At 41.3% G+C, this 17589-nt stretch overlaps 1 protein-coding gene across 11 annotated transcripts in view; it reads left to right on the forward strand.

Moving 5' to 3' along the window:
- Nucleotides 1-17589, forward strand: part of Dhx57 (DExH-box helicase 57) — a 59428-nt gene that overhangs the window by 31238 nt on the left and 10601 nt on the right. For all 11 annotated transcript variants that reach the window (XM_027426003.2, XM_035447459.1, XM_027426010.2 and 8 more), the window contains 9 exons: nt 841-895; nt 4024-4229; nt 6358-6474; nt 10095-10191; nt 10821-10994; nt 11772-11972; nt 14415-14691; nt 16089-16184; nt 16270-16353. In XM_027426003.2, the coding sequence (XP_027281804.1) occupies nt 841-895; nt 4024-4229; nt 6358-6474; nt 10095-10191; nt 10821-10994; nt 11772-11972; nt 14415-14691; nt 16089-16184; nt 16270-16353 (1307 nt within the window). The remainder of the gene's footprint in view (nt 1-840; nt 896-4023; nt 4230-6357; nt 6475-10094; nt 10192-10820; nt 10995-11771; nt 11973-14414; nt 14692-16088; nt 16185-16269; nt 16354-17589) is intronic.

Genomic DNA, 17589 nt, shown 5'->3' on the forward strand with positions numbered 1-17589 from the left:
TTCTTAGGATCTATAGCATTCCATTGTGTTTAACATCAAAATGTATGTTTTTAGGAATAATCTGATGTAAAAAAAAAAAAAAAAAAAAAGGAAAGGTATGATACCATATTTGTTCACTTATGGATTTTGCTAAATTCCCAGATACTGGTCCACTCTGAAAACATGAAAGTGGATAGTCTGTTTTCTTTTGGAGCTTTCACAGACTCTTTGTGGGATGATTACCATTCTGAGCCAGGGCTTGTCCTATGATTGATTGATCCACAGGGACAGTTTGGAAACCCTGACTGAAGTAACAGCATTATTGGAGCTTGTTTTGCAAGTGGTGGCAGTAGGAGAAAAAGAGAAAAGGCATATGCCATGTCTAAAACACAGCATTAGGTACTTCAAGCCCCTGTGTTGGGGAGGTGGAAAAAAGAAATGGTACAGTGGGTTTTAAAAGTCCCATTAGGGAATTATCATTTCTTTCCTATTCACTTCTGTTCTCTCTACTAATTACATATATGCCTACCAATTTCTGTCATCAAAATGTTTTAAAGAATATTTTTATGCTGGGTATGGTGACACATACCTTTAACTTCAGCACTCAGGAGACAGAGGCCAGGGGATCTCTGTGAGTTCAAGGCCAGGCTAGTCTACATAGTGAGTTCTAGGATAGCCAAGACTATGTAGAGAGACCATGTTTCAAAAAAACAAAGGAAGTACTTCCAAGAACACAGAACTAACAATCCTTTATTATTCCAAGTATTGTCTTAATATATAGTGTATATATGCACACACATATTTCCAGCTACCTTACTAGGTATTCTGATGCCTTTCTAGTTTATTTTCTTGTTTTTCTAGGTCGTGCATTTCCTGTTGATCAGTTTTTTCTGGAGGATGCAATTGCTGTGACAAGGTAAGGAAGATATTAATTGAAGTTCATTAGAAATCTTTGAAAACACAGCTCTTGTTTATCTTCAGTGTGACAGGAAACCAGCCTTCCTTTGTAATTGTCTTTAGTCTTTCATTTAACTTTTCCATTGAGTATTCTGTTTCCTCCTTCTGTCAGCAAACAGACTCTGTGTTTAAGGCCTGCTTCTGGTAACTAATTCTGACAGGTAAGTTAGCACCCCTGCATCTCTGTATCTCAGCTTCATTGCATGTCAAAAAGGTCTTTTTTTGTTTTGTTTTTGTTTTTTTGTTTTAGAGGACCACTTTAGTGCAGATTAAATCCTACAGCCATTCTGGGAAGTTCAAAATCTACAGAGATCAGCCTGTGAGCAGTGTTATGATTTAAACTAGGTGGTTATTTTCTTTAAATTTTTTTCTTTTATTGAAAATAAATTCTTTTCTCATACAATATATCCTGATTATAATTTCACCTCCCTGTACTTCTCCCTCCTTCCCTCCCCTATGGATCCTCTCTCTATTTCTGTCTCCCATTAGAAAAGAACGGGCTTCCAATAGATAACAACCAAATACGACAAAATAAAATCTAATAAGACGAAACAAAAAAACTATTATATTGAAGAAGGACACAGCAACCCAACTGGAGGCAAAGTGTCCCAGGAGCAAAAGATGTTCTCAGAGTCAGGAGTCCCAGAATAAACTTAGCTCATAGCCATGGTACACACCCAGAGGCCCTGTGCTGGCTTCTTCACCATCAAACAGGTCTGTTAATGTTAGCACTTCCCTGGGTCGTGAGGACCATGTAATGAACTAATGGTGCAATAGATTTGCTAGAGTAGCAAAAGAGTACCTGCTGCTCTGCTAGAGAATCTGAGTTCAGTTCTCAGCAACCAGGTTGGGTGACTCACAGTTGCCTGTAATGCCAACTCCAAAAATATGATTATCTCTCTGGCTTTTATAAGTACCTACTTGGCTAAAGATTTTTTTTTTTTTTTTTTTTTTTTTTTTTTTTTTTTTTTTGGTTTTTCGAGACAGGGTTTCTCTGTGTAGCTTTGGAGCCTGTCCTGGCACTCGCTCTGGAGACCAGGCTGGCCTTGAACTCACAGAGATCCGCCTACCTCTGCCTCCCGAGTGCTGGGATTAAAGGCGTGCGCCACCAACGCCCGGCTAAAGATTTTTTTTTTTTAAGTGCTTGGAATTGTATCTGACGCATAGTGCTTGCTTTATAAATGTTATCAATTAACCATCATGCTCTCAGGAAGCTTGTCATATAGGCTGAATGTTAGGATGTCAATGCATGGAACTGGAGAGATGGCTCAGCAGTTAAAAGCACTGACTACTCTTCTAGATGACATAGGTTTAATTCCCAGGACCTACAAAGTGGCTCACAACTATCTGTAACTCAAGTCTCAGGGGATCCGACATCTCTGGCCTCCACGGGCACTACTTATACACATATACAAACATACATACACACACACACAATTAAAAAATAAATCTTAAAAAATATTTTTTAAAAAGGGATATATGAGAAGGAGGAAGCTAAATGGCTTAGAGGGTAAAGTACTTGCCACCAAGCTGACAGGCTGAGTTTGATCCTGAAACCCACATGGTAGAAGGAGAGAACTGACATACACAGGTTGTGCTCTGACTCCATTCAGCAGGCCCAAGCACGCACACACAGGTACACAAAACAACAAAAGGAAGCAGTACCTATATAGTTTTAGAATTGGGTAGGAATGGTAATGTCTGTTGTATACAAACAGATATTCTCTATGGCTTTTTTGGCCTTAAAAAATCCTCCAAGTTTTGATCCTTGCTGTGTTTCTCACTTTTAAACCCATCCTTGCTGGCTATCAGACTCAAAGGATTTTAGTTGTTGTTTTTTGTGATTAAAAACTTGCAGATCAGGATTTTTATTACTAACTGCTGAACTCAGGGCGAAAACGGCCCTGACATCTACCAGTTCACTGTGTGAACCTTAATGTCAGACTGCTGTTCCTTCCTCCCTCTTCCTTTCCAGCTCATTGTTCAACCCTCAGCTTGAGTGCCACCTTGATGAATTTCCTACTTGTTTCCTACAGGCCTTGCATACTTTATTATACCTATAATGGTACTTTTTCCAAACTGCCTTGCAGAATAGGGACTTGGTTGATCTTTTCTCATTGGTTTGCAAGTTTCTTAAAAGGCTCTTTGCTTCATACACACCACACCACACCACACTGCTGTGGACACTTCATAAAACTGGCATTTGGTAAATGTAAAAGGAGAATATGACATTTGATGGTTATGGATTATAGAATCATGACATTTTAGACTTCTTTAAAAGCCATAGGACCCTTTCTGCAAATAAAGTCTTGCAGAAAATCATAAAGAGGAAAGAAGGAAAACGGTGATTACTTGAGTGGACAAGGGAGGAGGAAGAGCAGCTCCCGCTTGGTCCCTGTGCCCTAGCCCTTACCTTTCATGGGGTCTCCGAGAAGCCTCCAGGGAAAGTAGTTTACAAATAGTTATGTCCATCAGTTCTCCCAAATGATGAGAAAATAAGGCCTTTGAAATTGACTCTCAGAAGTCCTGAGGCAGGGCATTTAGTAGCAGACCTAGAACTTTTAGTATCAAATGTATACCTTTTCCATTTCACCATAACAGTATTATCTCTAACAAATACTGTCTAATAAGTCTTTCAGTGTGTTTGAAGATGACCTTGTAGCAATGTTCAGAAAAGAACTGGAAATTCAGGTCTACATTTGATAACATGTGGTAGAATTAGCTGCTTTAGAATTATAGTTGGAGCCCTTGGGGGGGGGGGGGGCTAAGATTCTCAAAGAAGGAATTAAAATTAGGGGCACTGCAACTGAGAACATAGCTCACATGCCCTCTGAATGCCATTCCTCCTGGGTAGCACTTTCTCCATAGTCTTCTCTGAGTTTCTGGACAGAACCAATGGCATTCATTCCAGTATGTTCCCAACCAGAAATGGCACAGGCAGCAGAATCTTGGGCTTCTGGGAGGTAACACATGAGCTGGACAGAAGCTCTGTCCATTGTGCTGGTGGTAAACACAGTGGGAGAATAATTTCTTTCTTCTTCTGCTGGAACACACACCCCCAAGACACATTCCTGTCTTCTCCCTCAGATATGTGTTACAGGATGGGAGCCCATATATGCGATCCATGAAACAGATTGCAAAGGAAAAACTTAAAGCCAGGCACAACAGAACTGCATTTGAAGAAGTGGAGGAAGACCTGAGGCTGTCGCTTCACCTCCAGGATGAAGATTCCGTCAAAGACACAATACCAGATCAGCAGTTAGATTTTAAGCAGCTCTTGGCCCGCTATAAAGGTAATTTGCTTACTCAGGGAATGGTATAAATATTCCAAAAGTTGCTTGTCATTTCTTTCCCACATAATCCAGAAGAAAAATAGAACTTTTATTTTATAGTAACATTGCCTTAAATTTGTCAGAACAACTTTAAACTTCCAAAATCAGCAGTTCTAATATACAGATTACAGCTACCATACCTATCAATGGGGTTTTTCTTTTTTTATTATTAATTTTTAAAAAGTCTTTGCAAGGAGAGGAAGAAAAACGAGCTGACCCTGCAGAAGTAACAGAGGTTAGAGGCTCTTACTTAGGAAAGATAAATGAGGGTGGAAGGAAATAGGGAAAAGAGCAGGAAGGGCAGCTGGGACCTGGCGCTAGTCTCAACTTTTAAGGACAAAGACAAAAGTAACCTTGGACTTCCTGTGTTCATCTCTGATTATATAGCAGGCCACACAGGAAGGAACAGTAAGTCACAGGAGGAGGGGATCCCTGACAACACAATTAAGATGCATTCAAAGGAGGTGGTTTTGTTTTGTTTTTTTTCTTTTGTTGCTTTGAGGGTTTTGTTTGTTTGTTTGGGGAGGTGTTTTTTTGGTTCCTGTTTTTGTTGAGACATGGAGACAGTGTTTCTCTGTGTAGCTTTGGCTGTCCAGGAACTCATTATGTAGCCCAGGCTGGCCTCAAACTCAGAGAGGTGCTCCTGCTTCTGCCTCCCTTGTGCTGGGACTAAAGGTGTGCACTACCATGCCCCACATTGAGGAAGTTCTTAAATTCACACCCACCCTTCAAGGAAGAGCATTTCTGCCACTGTCTCAAAGGGACCTCAAAGTTTAGCCCTGTTGTAAAGATGCCAGTAAAACATCTGTATCCATTTGTATCTTCCTATGGTAACTGCCACCTGGGCTTCCTGATGATCTGATTCAAGGTCTGATTGAATCTGGACAGGGTTTCTAAAATGTGGCTGGTGAATTTTGTTCTAGATCTTAAAAATTCAATAAATATGTGATGGCAAAAAGGAAGGAGAGTTAAAAGTTCTAATGGGGCAAGCACTTTCTCTTTGGGTCACTGATCCAGAACAACAAAGTGCTTCTGGGCTGGGAATGTAACTCAGTTGATAACAGTGTTTATGTTCGTAGCATTGGAGCCTTGAGTTTGATCTCCAGCACAGAAACCAGATGTGGTGGTGTGCCTAAAATCCCAGCACTTTAGATGGCGGCAAGAGAGTCAAAAGTTCAAAGTCATCCTTCTCTTGAGTTCAAGGCTAGCTTTTTAAAAAGAAAAAAAAAAAAAGTGCTGGAGAGATGGCTCACAGGTTAAGAGGTCCAGAGTTCAATTCCCAGTAATCACATGGTGGCTCACAACCATCTGTAATGAGATCTGATGCCCTCTTCTGGCATCCAGGCATACATGCAAGCAGAACCCTGTAATACATAAATAAATCTTAGAAAAGGGCACCAGATCTCATTATAGATGGTTGTGAGCCACCATGTGGTTGCTAGGAATTGAATTCAGGACTTCTGGAAGAGCAGCCAGTGCTCTCAACGTCTGAGCCATCTCTCCAGCCCATAAATCTTTTTTAAAATAATGTATTTTCATTTTATTGGCATCAGTGTTTTGCCTGCATATCTTGTGTGAGGGTGTCAGACCCTGAAGTTACAAACACTTGTGAGCCACCATGTGGTTGCTGGGAATTGAACCTGGGTCCTCCAGAGAATCAAGCAGTATTCTTAACCACTGACCCACCTCTCCAGCCCATAAATAAATATTAAAAGGCGGGGAGGAAGGGGATGGCTAGAGAGATGGCTCAGAGTTAGGAGCAGTGACTGCTCTTCCAGAGATCCTGAGTTTAATTCCTAGCAACCACATAGTGACTCACAACCATCTGTAATGAGATCTGGTGCCCTCTTCTGGCAGGCAGGCAGGCAGAATACTGCATAAATAAAATAAAAATTTTTTTTAAAGAAAAAAAGGAAGGATTTCTGTAAAGCAAGGTTTTCTGAGGGACTAAAGAAAACAAGTTAAATGTGAACTCTAGTGCTATTAAACCAACCCAAGACCTCGAAGATGTAATTATTCTGTAAGGTGTAAGGTGTAAGGTGTAATTATTGTGTGTAAGGTGTAATTCTGATTTTTACCTTTCCTTCAGGGGTTAACAAGTCAGTCATCAAGACAATGTCTGTAATGGACTTTGAAAGGGTGAACTTCGACTTAATAGAAGCCTTGTTAGAGTGGATTGTGGATGGCAAGCACTCCTACCCTCCAGGTGACTATGCCTTCTTTCTAGGCCCAGTGATCCCCATAGTAAACACTTAGTCCTTGGAAAACTGCAAGTCCAGTCCTGAGTGTTTGAGCTCTGTGCAAACTGCACACAAGACCTCTGGGCACTGGGTAAGAACCCAAGCTTTGGAGTCTGATAGATTTCTCAGTTCACTATTCAGAAAACTTCTATATGTGACTAAATCCTTATCTTTTCTTAATTTTAATTCTTTTGTTTGTAAGATAAAGACAGTAGTAAATCTTAGAAAGCTGCCTCAACTCTTGAAAGAAACTAAGTGGGGCCAGGAATGCAGCTCTGAGGTGGGGCTTCTGGTCACAGCATGTTCAGAGCAAGGGTTTGATCCCCAGCACCATGACATACAAGAAAAATTAGGATTAAAGACATGTAAAAATAGAGGATGCTCAGGCAGTGGTGGCACACGCCTTAATCCCGGCACTTGGGAGGCAGAGGCAGGCAGTCTCTGTGAGTTCAAGGCCAGCGTGATCTACAAGGCAAAGTTCCAGGACAGCCAGGTCTACACAGAGAAACCCTGTCTCCAAAAACAAAACTAAACAAACAAAAATAGAAAGTGAGAGATGGTACAGTAGTTAATAGCACTTGTTGCTCATTTAGAGGATCCTAGTTCAATTCCCAGCACCCATCTTGGGCAGCTCACAGCCTGTAACTCCAGCTCCACAGAGATCCAATGCCTCTGACCTCCAAGGGCACCAATACTCACATGCACATATCCACACATATATGTATATGTGTGTATGTATATGTAAGTAGAAATAAATAAATCTTTTTAAATAAATGACTGAAAGTAAGGCTGTATGTGTAGCTGAGCTGGTAGCGTGCTTGCCTAGCATGCAGAAAGGCTCCAGTGTCTCACAAACTGGAATGGGTACATGCGGAGACAGGAGAACCCAAAGTTCTAGGTCATGGCTGGTGTCCTGCTTTTCCTTTACTCACTGTCCTCCTACTCACTTGACTTGCAGTCTCTTACCCTCAGGGTAGTCCAGATCGTCTCTTGACCCAATCCTTCCCATGTTGTGGGTTTCTGCATGCATGTCTCCATTGTAGGCCATCCTACCTGTGATCTTGTCCTCACTCTTACTCTGTCGTACCTTCCAAAGTAGCTAGCATTTGACACTGTCTAAAATTATTTTGCTTACTGATCCATTTCCTTCATAGAATGTAAACTTAAGAACAGGGATTTTGCCAGGCATGGTGGCACACGCCTTTAGTTCCAGCACTAGGAAGGCAGAGGCAGGTGCATCTCTGAGTTTGAGGCCAGCCTGGTCTACAGAGCAAGTTCCAGAACAACCAGGGCTACACAGAAAAACCCTGTCCTGGAGAGGAGGGGGCTTTCTTGTTCACCCTGGATTTCTCAGCTCCTAGGAAAGTGCTTGAAACATTTAAATATAGTTTTTGTTTTTGTTTTGTTTTGAGACAGGGTTTCTCTGTGAAACAGTCCTGGCTGTCCTGGAACTCACTCTGTAGACCAGACGGGCCTCAAACTCACAAAGATCCACCTGCTTCTGCCTCCCAAGTGCTGGGACTAAAGGTATGTGCCACCATGCCCAGCTAAAAAAAAATTTTATTGAAGGATTAGGTGCTGATTGAGTGAAACAGTAAAATTCAATAAAGATCAATAAAAGACTTTTTGTGCTTGTTACATATTACTTAAGAGGAAATGATAAGACTTTATCCTAAGATTTGGTGGGGTTTTTTTTGTTGGTTTTTTTTTGGTTTTTTTTTTTTTTTTTGGCTTTTTTTTGTTTTGTTTTGTTTTGTTTTTCAAGACAGGGTTTCTCTGTGGCTTTGGAGGCTGTCCTGGAACTAGCTCTTGTAGACCAGGCTGGTCTTGAACTCACCTGCCTCTTCCTCCCTAGTGCTGGGACTAAAGGTGTGCGCCACCACCTTCCGGCTCCTAAGGAGATTTGAGAGCTGTGTAAATTATTAAGTTCCTTATTTCTTATCTCTTGGCAAGTGGTCAGGTGTTGCCAATGTATTACTAATGGACTGGTGGCCTGGTTTCATTCCAAAGAAAAAGATTTAATGAAAACAAACATGCCAGCCAAAAAGAAATTTTAGAAAATTGCCGAAATTCACCAGGCATGTTGAATAATCCCAGCACTCAGGAAGCAGAGGCAGGCATATCTCTTGTGAGTCCAAGGCCAGCCTGGTCTACAGAACAGCACAACAGTTCCCAACCAGCTGGGCTGTGAAACCCATGTCTCAAAAAATACAACAACAACAAAATCAGTGATATATTTGTGAATATCAGAGCTATCCCCAACAGGTGGCCCAGCCATGAGGGAAGAATCAATCACAGTAAACTAGATAAAAATATAGACAAGTTCCCCATCTCTATATAGATTATTTTACCACTCTAAATCTTGTGTCATTTTAGTGTAGAGGAGCATGGGATGTGTAATGGAAAGAGCATGGATCTGGGACCAGAAACTGAAGGCTTGTAATGAGGTACTCAGCTTATCAACTCCAGCCTAGCCAAAGGATGGAGTAGTGTGTTTCATACTGATGCCCTTCTTCCTTAAAGGTGGCTATGAAGGCCAAATGAGTTCGTGTGTGTGAAAAAAACATCCCTGCAAGACCTCTGTTTGGCCCTCCTCTATTTTTGTGATGATTTAGATTCCTTTGTTTCATGGGGAGAGTAAGCATGCTGTAGGTAATGAGTTCTGGAGGCCCTGTTTTACATTCATGCTACACAGCTGACCTAGGCATACTGCTTACATATGTGAGATGGAGGGGGACTTTAGTGAAAGAGGTTATCAGCTTCTTCTGTGAATGAAGCACAAGAGAATGCCAGGCTCATTCATACCTGTAACCCCAGCACTTGGGAGACTGAGGCAAGAGAAACAACATAGGTTCAAGGCCAACCTAAACTACAGAGTGGGTACCAAGACCACCTGAACTACCAAGTGAGACTCTATCTCAAAAAAACACTATAAAATAAAGTAACTATGGAGTGGGGTGGAGTACAGAGACAGAAATATACTATAACCTGTTATTGTTGCTTATATTCTTTAATGAAAAAGTTTAAAGGCCATAAATGGTTAGTAAGACATGGCTAATTAATATACTGTCTCTTTCAAATGTGTCTGACCTTAGATAACCAGATGAGAGTTTCTTTTTTATCATATTCAGTAAAATACATGGATTCCATTAACCAAAGAATCTCTATAACCATAGAAACAGAATGCCAATGGCCAGGGAACCAAGGAATTATGTTGACAAGCTTAGCTGGGCCTGATGTGTGCAAGGTGTTAGTTTTGGTCCTCAGATGGTGTACACACACACACACACACAAACACACACACACTTGCACACATGCATGAACTCAGCTTGGCTAGTGCTTCTTATAACTTAAGGCATGCTTTTCTATACTTCAGTTCTCTAATGGAAAAGAGCAGTACTACTCTACTTTGTCCTTTTTAAATCAGAGTATATACAGAAATGTGATTTCATATTGCTTTAAATGCTGAGGCTTCACAAGGAAAAACTGATAGTGAAAATTATCAGATTATTGGTTTAAAAACAGTTTGTAGCCTATGCTATTTTCCTTGTTTGTTTATCTTAGTCTCCCCTTTTTTTTAACCCAGGTGCTATACTTGTGTTTTTACCGGGGCTAGCAGAAATCAAGATGCTGTATGAGCAGCTGCAGTCTAACTCTCTTTTCAACAATAGGCGCAGTCATAGGTAAGCCACTGGCTTTCTATCCATAGTCTTCACTGCAGCCATGTATGAAGACAAAGAGCAGAAGGGTCCCTTTGGTCCTCGCCCTCCATAGACTACATTATCACCCCAAACACGTGTTTATGCCTGCTGGAAATGAGCAGGCCTCTGTGCTCCAGGAAATGTCACCCCATTCTATCAAAGACAGACATTTCACTTATCATAGTGACTCAGCAAATTTGCATGTAATTTTCAGTTGCTAGATTCCTGAAGAAGAGTGGAAGATGGAAAAAAGCCAGCATTAACAACAACAATGAAATGCTGTCATTTTGAGGGAGAGTAATTTTCCACCAATTGCTGGATATGCCTTTACACACAAGGGCAAAGCTAGCTAACACTCCCTAGAAATTTAGCACTGAATGTCCTAACTTGTGTCACACTTTGCTCACTCTCTCTCTCTGGACTTGGGCTTGTTATTTATACGAATCATTCATTCATTCCTCTTGGTGGTTTACTACTGAAATAACTCCCAGCTTTTCCCAAGTTGGCACAAGGTTTTTTGTAAGATGGGAAGGAACCCTCACACTAAGAGCTGGGCCCTGAGGACTGCAGAGAAGCTGCTGACTCCTTATTGTGATTTTACTCCTTCCTAGATGTGTTATCCATCCTCTTCACTCATCTTTATCCAGTGAAGAGCAGCAGGCGGTGTTTGTAAAACCTCCAGTAGGTGTAACTAAGATTATAATTTCCACCAACATTGCTGAGAGCTCCATAACCATTGATGATGTTGTTTATGTCATCGATTCTGGGAAGATGAAAGAAAAGAGGTATTCTCTTTTGGTGTGGTAACAGAGGCACTACAAATACCTCATTTAGAATAACAGAACTGTTGAGTTTAATGCTAAGGTACTCTTTAATGGAATACTGTGATTCAGTGACCAGCATCATGAAAAAGTCAAACAAGGATGTAAAATTTAAAGTTTTACCTCAGAAGTAATGGATTTGTTTTCCCGTGTGTGTGTGTGTGTGTGTGTGTGTGTGTGTGTGTGTGTGTGTGTGTGTGTGTGTGTGTTTATGTGCTTGGATGAAAAGAAAATAATTAAGAAAATGTGTGTAGTGGAATGTGTTAGCATTTAAATCAGCACTAGTCATACCAGAGTCCTAAACTAAACTACACAGAGTGCTGTGTACCTCTGTACCTCTGTAGGAGTAAGGTGGTTGTCTTAAGTAATAAGTAAGACTGTTTGTCCATGCCCAGTAATCTTGACAGCATTCTTAAAAATATTTTCAGAACCTGTTCAATCCCCAAAACCCACATTTAGGAAGGAATGAAGGGAGAGAGGGGAGGGGAGGAGTGGAAAGGAGGAAGGAAAAGGGGAAAGGAAGGAAAAAGAAAAGGAAAGGAAAAGAACAAAGAAAACGATAGATGTGGTAACTCTGGGGAGGGGAAACAGGCAGATGATTGGAACTCACTGGCCACCCAGCCTACCCTTCTTAGTGAGGGAGAAGACAGTGCCTGAAGAATTACAGCTTACGTACACATACACGAGTGTGCATTTATACACACAAAATGACTCAACTTTACATTCCCCTTTCCTTTCGAGATATGATGCCGGCAAAGGGATGGAGAGTCTAGAGGACACATTTGTGTCTCAAGCTAATGCTCTGCAGAGAAAAGGTCGAGCTGGCCGTGTTGCATCTGGAGTCTGCTTCCATTTGTTCACAAGCCACCACTACAGCCATCAGCTCTTAAAGCAGCAAATACCAGAAATACAAAGAGTGCCATTGGAACAGCTATGCCTAAGGTGACATCTTGACTTGTATGCTCTGTTTCCAACAAGTCCAAATGTTTCTCGTTCTATTTAAATTTCAGGTTCTCTTTTTCCTAGTAGAAGACATTTTGCTAAGAATAGAGTGGATGAACTCACTCATTTGCAAAGAAAGCATGTCACATGTGGCCCTTTCCTTTAAACTTTCTGCACATAGAGAGTCTCACATTTGCAAAGCATGGTCCTACAATAAAGCTCAAAAATACCTTTGTGAAGGCCGGGCATTGGTAGCACACGCCTTTAATCCCAGCACTCAGGAGGCAGAGGCAGGTGGATCTCTGTGAGTTCGAGGCCAGCCTGGTTTCCAGAGCGAGTGCCAGGATAGGCTCCAAAGCTACACAGAGAAACCCTGTCTCGAAAAACCAAAAAAAAAAAAAAAATACATTTGTGAATTATGGAAATAACTTGGCTTGCCAGGGAATTTCTGCCGGGGAACACATTAATATCACATGATTCCAGGAAAAAAACCTGCAACCTCATTATCAGTTAGAGAAAAGTAAACAAAATTTACAACACCATCATTAGCTAATGAACAAATGTCATAAAATAGGATTTGAATAGATTTAATGTGCATACCTTTAATCCCAGCACTTGGGAGGCAGAGGCAAGCAAATCTCTGTGAATTTGAGGCCAGCCTGGTCTACAGAGCTAGTTCCAGGGCAGTCAGGGCTACACACACACACACACACACACACACACACACACACACACACACACTGTCTGGAAAAACCAAAGAAGTTTTGATTCAATGTTTATGAAAAATTGCTTGATGATATATAAGAAATGAATGTTATCCCATGCTCTTTTGTCCAGTTGTTAACTTGGGGAGAAAAAAAAATAACCAAAGGGTAAGGATTCCTTGTATAAAGCTATTTTTATTATTTTTTTAAGAGCTGGGATTGAAGCCAGGGCATTGTGCATGCTAGCCAAGTACTCTGCCACTGAGCTACAAAACCAGCCCTATAGCTCTTCCTCCACATAGGAGGTATTCTGTAAGATACAGGAACACTTGGGTCCAAGGTTAGTCTTAAAGTTAAAAATCAAGGAAGAAGCCAGGCAGAATGGCACACACCTGGTAATCCCAGCACTTGAGAGAGTGAGGCAGGAGGATCCTGGCTCTGAAGCCATCCTCATGTTTACAGTGAGAGGTTTACAGTGAGAGCGCATCTCAGAGCAAACAAGGAAAAGCGGCTGGGGAGTGGTGGTACAGAGAGATGGAAGGGAGTGGAGGGGTTTGAGAGAGCTTTAGAAGTTGACTGACTTGTGAAGGATGAGAGAAGGGAAGTGTAGCACATGGAGCATAAAAGATTTTATTGAAAAGCTCAATAGTAAAAAGATGGGGAAATCCTATATACCAGCTTAGTCCATCCTTTATTCTTTCCTACTTTGAAATTCCAATACATTCATCACTTCAGTAAAATACCTCAAGTGGGAAAAAAAACTAAATACCAAATATGTACACTAATGAAAGCATCTGTAGTGACTAAGTTGTGGTGTCTAAATTATAAGGCTAGACATGGTGGTGCACACTTTTAATCCCAGCACTCGGGAGACAGCAGGAGGAGGATCTCTGAGTTTGAGGTCAGCCTGGTCTACAGAGTGAGTTCCAGGACAGCTAGGGCTACACAGAGAAACCCTGTCTCAAAAAAGCCAAAAAAAAAAAAAGTACAATTTCTGGGGCATATGGTAGTTCTAATCAAAGTTTCTGTGAGGAGCTCCTCCGGCTGCACCATTTTACATTCCCATTAGTGGTATACAAGATTTCTACATCCTCACTAACACTTCTTTACTGTTTGAATTCACTTTCATAATTTGAACCCACTGTTAAGAGAAAAAGGCAGTTGTTTTTTTTTTTAAAAAAGGCAGTTTTAAAAGTTTATAAAAAGAGGTTTTTGAATATGGGTAAGTTCATAACTTGTAGTGTGTCTGTAGTTCGTTGCTAACAAAACTTAGAGGACAGAGACTTCAAATGTTTTCTTTAAAGCAGCAGTTCTGCTAGGTGTGGTGACCTCACCTGCAACCTGAGGCCTAGGAAGGCTGCTTCTGCTTATCTCAAAACCTAGAAGTACTGTGGGGCTTCAAAAACACTTCTCAGGTATTGGAGAGATAGATGGCTTAGTAATTAAGAGCACTTGCTGCTCTTCTAGAAAACCCTAGTTCAGTTCCCAGCACCCATGCCAGGCAGCTCCTGGCAATTTGTAACTCCAACTCTAGGGCATCCTACAGCTCTGGGCTTTGATGGCACCTGCACCCATGCGTACACACCCGCATGCAGATATACCTATAGATAATTAGAAAGGACTAAAACCAATCTTTTTTTAAAAAAGCATTTATCTTTCTCACTCAAGAAACAAAAATTATCCCTTTGACATTTGTAAATATCAAATTTACAAATGATGACTTTCTTTTCTTTTTCAGAATTAAAATTTTAGAAATGTTTAGCTCTCATAATCTCCAATCTGTGTTCGCTCGGCTCATTGAACCACCACATATTGATTCTCTTCGTGCCTCAAAAGTGCGGTTGAGAGACTTGGGAGCCTTAACTCCAGATGAAAAGCTGACCCCGCTGGGCTATCACTTGGCCTCTCTGCCAGTGGATGTGAGAATCGGCAAACTGATGCTGTTTGGGTCTATCTTCCGCTGTCTGGACCCGGCTCTCACCATTGCTGCAAGCTTGGCCTTTAAGTCCCCTTTTGTAAGTGAACATTTGTCTAAATTACAGTTTACGTCACAGGTCTGGAAAGAATCTTTAGGATTCAGAGGTATGTGAGCCCTCCAAAAATTTGCTTATTATGTGGAATGTAAAATTTTTCCTTAGAAAGTTCTATATTCCCCTAACCCAAAAAATACCCTTGGGAATTAGAGGTATAGCTATTAAAATAATGTGGCTTTAGTTTGCTATTGCTTATTATAGAATAATCAAAAACAGTAAGCCAGCAAGATACCCCTACATAATTTATCAACTTTAAAGTAACTTTTGAAATATAATTTGCACATACATTCACCTATTTAAAAGTATTCAAGTCAATAGTCTTTAAGAGTTAAAGTGATCAAAAAAAAAAAAAGAATTTCGGTGGTGGTACAGGCCTTTAATCCCAGCACTCAGGGAGGCAGAGGCAGGTGAATCTCTGTGAGTTCGAGACCAGCCTGGTCTACAAGAGCTAGTTCCAGGGCAGCCTCCAAAGCCAAAGAGGAATCCTATCTCGAACCTCCCCTCCCCCCAAAAAAAAGAGTTAAAGTGTAGTACTTGCTAGCATGTGTGAGGCCCTAGGCTCCATCTCCAGTACCAAAGCAGGGAGATGTATAACTAACCATCCTACTGTGACTTTTGGGTTTTGTAGAACTGTCCCACTAGGACCAGTTTTCAAGGCCAGCCTGAGCAATATGGTAAGCTCCAGGCCAGTCTAGGCTACAAGAATAGAATCCTGTCTCAGAAATCTAAAAGAAAAAAATCAGTTGGGTGTGAAGATGCATATTCTAGAGGTAGAGGCAGGATGAGCACCACAAATTCGAAGCCAGCTTAGTATACATAGCAAGTTCCAGGCCAGCCAGAGCTTCACAGTGAAACTGTCTTAAAAAAAAAAAAAAAAAAAAAAGGAGGGGGAGGCGCTGGAAAAACGTCTCAGCAGTAAGAGCACTGGCTGCTCTTCCAAAGGACACATGTTCAATTCCCAGTACCCACATGGAAGCTAACAGCTGTCTATAACTCTAGTTTCAGGGAATCTAACATCCTCACACAGATATTCATGCAGGCAAAACACAAATGTACATAAAATAAAAATAAATCATTACAAAAAGGAAGAATTAGCCAACCCTCCCCCCCCAAAAAAGAAGTAGGCCTTTGATAACTGTCTTTTGCCATTTTGTCCTAAAGGACCAGGCTTGCTTCTCTTGGGCTTATTTTGAACTCACAGAACACAAAGGCCACTCATTGGCTTCACTATCATGCTTGCCTTGAAAAAGCCTACACATGGAGCAGTATACTTTGTACTATGCAGGATGCTGTCCCCAGGTAGTGGGTTTCAGCAGTAGGAAAGTGCCATTTGAAACCTCTGATAAACCATGTCCTGCAAATCCATTTCTCTCACTTAGGTGTCTCCCTGGGATAAAAAAGAAGAGGCTAATCAGAAAAAGCTGGAATTTGCATTTGCAAACAGTGACTATCTGGCCCTTCTATGTGCATATAAGGTAAGGTACCCTCAGAGCTTAGGTTTATAGCCACAGTTGGCACCAGCATCAAAGTATGTTCAGCTAGATTTTCTCCACAATTTAGGGTTGGCAGCTGAGTACAAAAGAAAGTGCGAGAGCAGGTTATAATTACTGCAGACAAAATTTCCTGTCAGGAAGAACTCTGCAGGTGAGTTGCTTCTATGCCATTCCTTCATTCATTTCCACTGTAGTAGCTCACAGTTATGCAAGGGGTGACAGCTCTACCTCACTTGTCCTGTCCGGATGGTGGAAATGTTATTTCTGAGCATGCTTAATTTTCTTGGCTATGCAGAATGGGTTACTAAACTAGGTGACATGAGGCTTTCAGTGACAAAACTGTCACCTGACCTGGTTGTCCACACTGCTGAATGTGTGCTTGTTTAGTGTGGGGGACTACCAGCATGGTGAGGATGGCTGCTTATTAGACGTTTATCTCCCCAGTGATTGGAGCAGGTATTAACCTTAATCCCTAAAGTACGTGGCAAATTAAGTGCATTGTTCTCAAGAGATTAACCATAGCTCTCACCAAACTCTCAGTGGGGTCTGTGACCACCCCTAACCCCTAAGGCAAAACCAAAGAACTAACACTGAGTCAGCTTTTCTTGGTTAATTTTTCCTCTGTCCACTGAAACATAGTTTGTCAGTGGTGAGCATAGAAGAGAGAAAGTAGTGATGGAGGGGTCTCTACAAGCTTTGTTTTATTAAAGATCTGGAGAAGGAGAGGACCAATGAGACAAAAAGTCAGTGTTCTTGGTACTTCTGCTCCCTAAATCTATTTCTTTCCCTTCTATCAGAGAAGTTGGGCCACAGTAGAGACCTTGCTTGTTTTGTTCAGACTGGTGTCGTGAGTCAAATCCAGGGTCCTCACATGCTAGGCAAATCCTTTGCCACCTGTGTGTGCCTCACACTTTCAAAGTAATGGGCTCTTCCTGTATTGCTGAGGCTGTCCCTAGGCACCTGGACTCAAGCAGTCCTCTCATCTCTCTCTGCTCTCCAGGTAACGAGACTTGGAATGTGAGCTACTGCATTTGCTTCTTGCAGCCTATATTTGAGCAAAAGCCACAAGACAAAGACATTTGTACATTTTAGTGTCTAAATCTAAAACAGTAACATCCCCATTCCCAGAATCACATATGATCCAGTAAGACCACAGAGTAGAAAAAGGGGGAAAGTTCTGTACATGCATTCCATCAAGAGAAATATTATCCATGCTAGGCTCAAGTAAGGAGTTGACAGGACTTGGATAGAAATGCAAACAGAAAGATTAGAAACTAAGGCAACAAGCAATACCAAAAGCAAAATAAATTTTGACCATCCCAAGAATTTGCAAGAAAATCAGACCTACCACACCCCAGTTAAAATGTTTAAAATGTTCAAGAAATAT

This window comes from Cricetulus griseus, chromosome 7 (genome assembly GCF_003668045.3).
Source record: "Cricetulus griseus strain 17A/GY chromosome 7, alternate assembly CriGri-PICRH-1.0, whole genome shotgun sequence".
Classification (NCBI taxonomy): Eukaryota; Metazoa; Chordata; class Mammalia; order Rodentia; family Cricetidae; genus Cricetulus; species Cricetulus griseus.